The sequence below is a fragment of the Belonocnema kinseyi genome, chromosome 6 (genome assembly GCF_010883055.1).
Source record: "Belonocnema kinseyi isolate 2016_QV_RU_SX_M_011 chromosome 6, B_treatae_v1, whole genome shotgun sequence".
In the NCBI taxonomy this organism is placed as follows: Eukaryota; Metazoa; Arthropoda; class Insecta; order Hymenoptera; family Cynipidae; genus Belonocnema; species Belonocnema kinseyi.
The window spans coordinates 32,756,624-32,763,291 of record NC_046662.1 but is presented as its reverse complement, the minus strand read 5'-3'; the positions used below and the strand labels follow the sequence as shown (position 1 = coordinate 32,763,291).

General features: G+C 26.9%; 2 protein-coding genes across 6 annotated transcripts in view; one reads left to right on the top strand and one right to left on the bottom strand.

Moving 5' to 3' along the window:
* The window catches only part of LOC117175688 (14-3-3 protein zeta), a 128,064-nt gene extending 124,692 nt beyond the window's left edge, over positions 1-3,372 (bottom strand). For all 5 annotated transcript variants that reach the window (XM_033365429.1, XM_033365427.1, XM_033365432.1 and 2 more), the window contains exon 1: positions 3,272-3,372. The gene's annotated coding sequence lies outside the window, so the exon portion shown is untranslated. The remainder of the gene's footprint in view (positions 1-3,271) is intronic.
* A 508-nt stretch (positions 3,373-3,880) lies between these two features.
* LOC117175322 (mRNA turnover protein 4 homolog) overlaps positions 3,881-6,668 on the top strand; it is a 9,418-nt gene continuing 6,630 nt past the window's right edge. Inside the window, exons 1-2 of the mRNA XM_033365031.1 lie at positions 3,881-4,009; positions 6,257-6,561. Of these exons, the coding sequence (XP_033220922.1) occupies positions 3,982-4,009; positions 6,257-6,561 (333 nt within the window). The 5' untranslated portion in view covers positions 3,881-3,981. The remainder of the gene's footprint in view (positions 4,010-6,256; positions 6,562-6,668) is intronic.

Here is a 6,668-nt window from a genome sequence, read left to right as displayed (position 1 = left end):
TTTTTTTTTTTTTTTTTTGAAACGCTTTAAACTTTCCAAATCTCTTAAAATGACTCAATAATTTTTTTTTTTAATTTGTGATCTTAAAATTTTGCTTTAAAACCTTGTACATTCCTTTTCGAAATTTTAGAAAGTGTTGTGAAAGCTTTTTCAATTTTCTACCTAGTTCATTTTTCAACCAAATTACTCAATGTTAAACCAAAAAGGATCAATTCTGAACCAAAAATGCAATAATTTGATTTTAAGTATTAAAAATTAACTTTCAAAAAGAAAAAGACAGCTCTACGTGTTACTTAAATTTTCAACGAATAATATTTCAATTTTACATAAAAAACAATTCAATTAAATCAAAAACGGCGAATTGTCAAGAAAATAGATGAATCTGCAACTAAAACAGATTAATTTTCAAACAAACTGTTTCATCCTTAACCAAAAGAGATGAATTTTCCAACTAAAAAGACAATATTGCAAATAAGAAAGATTTTTCAGATATTTGTTTTTTGAACTAATTTCAAAATATTTAAGCTAAAAAGGCAAATTTATTACAAAACATTTAAATGTTCAACAAAAAAATTGAAGACTAATTTTCAGCCCAAAAGATGAATTTTCAACCAAAATTTTTATTTCGTATTCAAAAGGATGAATTTCTTGTCCAAAAAGACGAACGTTCAATCATAATTAGTTGTATTTTCGACCAAAAAGATGACATCTTTACAAAATAATTGAAATTTCCACAAAATAATTAAATTATCAACCAAAAGAGATGAACTCTGAACCAAAAAGACGACTGTTCTAAAAAAGTATATTTTTTAACTAAAAAATTTTCTAAAGTCACGAAAGAAGAAAAGAATCAAACAAATAATTGAACTATCAACTGAAAACGATCAACTAATGACAAAAAATGGGATATTTGTACTTTTAATTAAAAAAAATTAATTTTCAAACAAAAAAGAAAAGAATTTTCAACAAAATAGTTAAATCTTCAACCAACAAAATGAATTTTTAAGAAAATAGTTGAATGTTTCACTAAATAATTAATTATTATCAAATAGTTACATTCTCAAACGAAACAGACTAATTCTAAACCAAATTACATTTCTACAAAAAGAGATAAATTTTTAACCCGAAAATACGTATTTTCTACATAAACTTCAATTTTCTATGAAAATATTTGAATTTTCAACCAAATAGTTTAATTTTAAATAGAAAAAGGAATAATTTTCAACCAAAAATTGAATTATTCAATTATAAGTTGAATAAAATTAACTAAAACGAAATGGCGAATTTTCAACGCGGTAGTTGAAATTTGAGCAAAGGATAAATTCTGGACAATAAATCTAATACAGTTGATACTTCAACTTCAACATAAAGATAAATTTTTAATTTACCACAAAAAATGTAATAGCTGATATTTTAAAAACATAAAAAACATTTTTATTTTCAATAAAAAGTTGAATTCATCAAGAAAAATGAAATTCTAACAAAATAGTTTTTTTTTTACCGAAAAAGATTTTACAGCCAAGAAAAAAAAACCAATTAGTTGAACTATCAACTAAAAACGACCAATTAATTACCAAAAATGGAATACTTGAAGTTTCGGTTTAAAAAAATTAATCTAAAACATCAAAAAATGGATTTTCAATAGAATAGTTAAACCTTCCACCAATGAAATGAATTTTTAACAAAGTGGATAATAATAATTAATACGCACTGTCTATGGCTACGGAATTTTCCGCCACTTTTATAGTTTTTCAGCTCGTTTAGGGTTAATGTTACGGAAAATTCCGTACGCATAGCTACTGCCCCGGCACTGATGAAAGTTACACAGTGCCTAATTTATAAAAAAAAATTCAGCTTTTAAACGAGTAGATAAATTTTCGAACAAAAAATATCACTTTCTAATAAAATAGTTGTATTTAGGCTAAAAAAAAAAATTCAACCAAAAATGGAATTGCTAATTTATTAGGTAAAAATTAAATTGAAACAAAGAAAATAACGAATTTTCAATGGGGTAGTTGAAATTCGAATTAATTATGGTGAATCCTGAAAACGAAATTTAATAGTTGACACTTTAACCTCAACAAAAAGATGAATTTGTAATCCAAAAGGGCAAATTTTATTTCCAAAAAGACGAGTGTTTGAAACAGTTGAATTTTCGACCAAAAAATATAATAGTAGAGTTTTCATATAAAAAGAATGAACTTTCAACAAAAAATAGTTGGATTTTCTTATTGGGTTCCATTAATTCAGTTCGCATTTCGAAGAAATGACGAAAAAAGGGGGAAGTTTTTTGAAAACAAGAGAAAAAAAGGAATTCGTTAAGAAAGAGGGAAATAGGGGAAAGAGCGTGAAATCTGGTATTAATAACTTTTAAAAAAACTGAATAATTTGAAATTGATAGTATGCCATTTCGAATCCAGCACTTGGAAATTACAGTAATATATTTTGAAATCCGTGTTTAAATTCGCCCCTTCAAAATCTTTAAAAATAACAAGCTTTCAAGAAGTTACAATTTGAATTATTCATATTGCTCCGATTTCGACCAGCCGTCAGTAATATCCAGTTCTTCGCTGGTCGAAGAAAAGAACCGAAGTGGCACAAATAAAACCGAATCAACACTGATGAAAAAAGTTTAAAACAGTGATAAAAAGAGGATAATAAAATCAATAAAAAAATAGACAACCTTCTGCGCCATTGTCAAACATGAAATCATCCCAGAGAAGACTGAAAAATAAAAGTGCGCCGGCCTACGATCTCCCATTTCTGCAGTCCATATATGGACATAATGCGTGTCAAAACGTGTCTGTCAAATGCGAAGTGCTCTCAAGTCTCGAGATGTCAATCAAAAACTGTCAACAGTAATGTCGCGCTGCAAGCTTTTCACATGTGAAAAGTTGCTGAATTTTTGATTTTTCGCCGGTGAAATATACAACATGGCGTGGCGTGCGTCACTACCGTGGAAAACGACTACCTTCACTGATAAGCTTTGATCTTTGATAAGCGGACACTGCCACCAGAAGATTTCAGCGATCGAAAAATATACAAAGGGCGAAGACAGGACAATGGGGGATAGAGTCATTTCCGAATCGCTCGCGATAATTAACTATTTCGAGTTATTCGACATGCCAAAGTGCTAATGCTACGGGGTTCACACGGCTCGAGAACTTGCACTTTTCAGGGTTTATTAGCGACAGGTCGCGAAATATAGGGATTGATATGATATTCTGAGACTCTGGAGAATGTCTGATTAAATTCTGCGGGAAAAACTCACCTTTTGAGTGCAGTTAGCGGCCTGGAAAATCAAGGCTTTGGCGAATTTCAACGGCTCCCGTCTACTACGAACTCACGGAGTGCACTGTCGCCGGATACCGCCATCTTGGACTACGTTCGGAACACCTTTCCGGCCGTTTAAAAATTCCGCCAGTTGAATTTTTTTGATATTTTTGTACTTTGCTATTTTCTGCGATTATTTACTTTTAAAAAAATGTCCTTTATCTTATGAAAAGCTTCTTATACTATATTGTATCCTAATCTAGAAAGAAATTGGATTCTATTTTCCAAAATAAGATCTAATCCAAAATTAAGTGGATTTGAATTTTATATCAATTTATGTTTTATATTTTGAATTCTTCCGGTTTTTCAGATAGGAGATTTATTTGTCTGAACATAAAGTTGTTATCATCACATAATTAATTTTTTTTTAATTATCCATAAAATAAAAATTAGGTTTCTCAATGCAGCTTTGAACTTAAATATTTAAAAACTATTTTTCTGTCTATTTCATCTTTAAATTAGGTGTTTATCCTCAAAAAATATAAATAAAAATGGAAAAATGGAACGAAGATTTCTAAACGCAACCGCAAATTTGAAGTTTGAACGCCATCTGTCGTTTTGAAAACGAAAAGCCTAAGCACATGCTTGTCAGCGTGGTTTATAAACTTGTGTTAAATTTGTGTTAATTGTGAGTAATTATTAAACAAAATGCCGAAATCAAAGCGAGATAAGAAGAGTAAGTAAATTTCTTATTATTCTAAAGGTTTTCCTGAATCATTTTTGAGTTCTTATCCATTTTAAAGTACACAATAAGGAAACATAACCTAGAAAGAAATATGCCTAGTTCTCTCCTTCCTTAATTTTATTATAACTTATAACAAAATTAGAATATTATACATTAAGTAAAATTTAATTCTTAAGCAATAATTATTCGAATTCCCGAAATAATCATACCAATTTTCGTTTTCTGGTTTGAACATAACCTGTAAGAGGCGCTATGTTTTCCTATGAATAGGGAAAAATCAGTTTCAATACAAAATACAAATTTCGAACTAATATTTGTTAAAAGTTTTTGAATACTTAAATTGGAACTAAAAATAGACTTTTAGATTTGAGAAGCTTTCAAGTATTATCAGTTTTTTTAAAGTCATATATAATTTTCGTAAGATCCTTGAGTAAATTCATAAAATGTTTGAAGATTTCAAATATGTCAAATCAAATTTTCAGCAAAAAACTTAATTTTTTAACGGAGAAGATGGATTCTCAAAGAAAAATGTCATGATTGATATTTTAACAATAATATAATTTAATTATAAATCAACAACAGTTAAATTCATGAAAAAATACGAAATATTAAACGGATAGTTGATTTCTCAACCAAAACAGATTAATTTTTATCAAAAAAATATGAATTATCAACGAAGAAGATTCATTTACTGAAAAAAGACGAATTTCTAACAAAATAGTTACATTTTCAAACAAACAATTTAATTGTTCACTAAAATAATGAATCTTTAACAAAAAAGTGTATTTTTAACAAAGTAGTTCAACTTTTAACCACGTAATTAAACTTTCGGCAACATAATATTATCTCGCAACGAAAAATGTAATAGTTCATATTTTATTTCAAAATATTTTTATTTTAAATAAAAAAAAATGTTAAAATCACCCATCAAACATGAAATTTTAAACGAATAGTTGAATTATCATCAAAATAGTTATATTTTCAAAGAAACAGATTAGATTTTAACTAAAATATTGCATCTTTAACATAAACAAAAATGTTTTTTTAACAAACTAGTTTAAATTTTAACCAAGTAATCGAATTTACAAACAAAAAATTTGAATTTTCAAAGAAAAATGTAATATTTGATATTTTAAAAATAATATAATTTAATTATAAAACAAAAACTAAATTAAATTCATGAAAAAAATACGAATTCTTAAACGGATAGTTGATTTCTCAACCAAAACAGATTAATTTCTAACAAAAAATATGAATTCTCAACGAAGAAGATTAAGAAGAATACTGCAAAAAGACGGATTTTCAACAAAATAGTTACATTTTCAAACAAACAATTTAATTGTTAACTAAAATAATGAATCTTTAACAAAAAAGTGTATTTTTAACAAAGTAGTTCATCTTTTGATCACGAAATTAAACTTTCAACAACAAAATATTATTTCGCAACGAAAAATGTAATATTTTAATTTTTAATAAAAAAAAAGTTAAAATCACCCATCAGATATTAAATTTTAAACAAATATTTAAATTATCAACAAAATAGTTAATTTTCAAACAAATTAATTTTTAACTAAAATCATGCATCTTAAACAAACAAAAAAATGTATTTTTAACAAACTAGTTCAACTTTTAACCAATTAATCATATTTTCAACAAAAAAATATGAATTCTCAACGAAAAATCTAATAGTTGTTATTTTAATAATAATATAACTATATCATAACGTTAAACACAAAATTAATTCTCTATAATTAAAAAAAATAATTTAAGTTAAAATGTTCTCTCTTATCAATTTTGTTTATAAGCATTTAGAAATAAATTATATCGTGAAATACAATCACTCATTTTAAAATTTTGATTTACAAAATTGATCGTGCAGAAAATCGTAACCTTTTTTAAAAGTTCAATAAACTGAAAACAGCTCCTAAAATTCAGTCACCCAGTTTCGGAAGAAATCAGAAAATAATATTTTTAAATAAATAAAATTATTTTCAATTGCCACTTTATTTATCAACTTTACGGTGAAAGCAAAGTTAAAATAGTTTAAATTGGTCTTTTAAATGCAACTAAAATTTAAAGTGTTCAACATTAAAAACACGTGACTTTTATTTTAAATGTTTCAACGAGTAAAAGATTATAAATAACTTTAAAAAATATAATTAATCCTTTAAATGTACAATAAAAATTGTTGTCTTCGAAAGAACCTTTTTAAAAGAATTATTACGATTTTGATTACAGTTTCTCTGACCAAAACAAAGAAAAAGGGTCTAGAATTAAAGCAGCATATAATTGAAGACATCAGAGAATCCGCGGAAAAGTATGCTCGTATATTTTTGTTTTCTGTACAAAATATGCGCAACAATAAACTAAAAGATTTGAGAGCCGAGTGGATGGACAGTAGATTTTTCTTTGGAAAAAACAAAATAATGGCTCTAGCTTTTGGCAAATCAGAAGAATTAGAAGTTTCTGAAGGTGCTCACAAGTTGGCAAATGCACTCAAAGGACAATGCGGTTTGCTTTTCACGAATAGACCTAAAAAGAAGGTACGTTATTATTATTTTTATTACACCATTAAGCCATTTCCCTTTCGGGGTAGGCGTGACTCACTCGGCAGGGGAAAGGAGTAGTGTGTGGATGGGATAGAGATTTT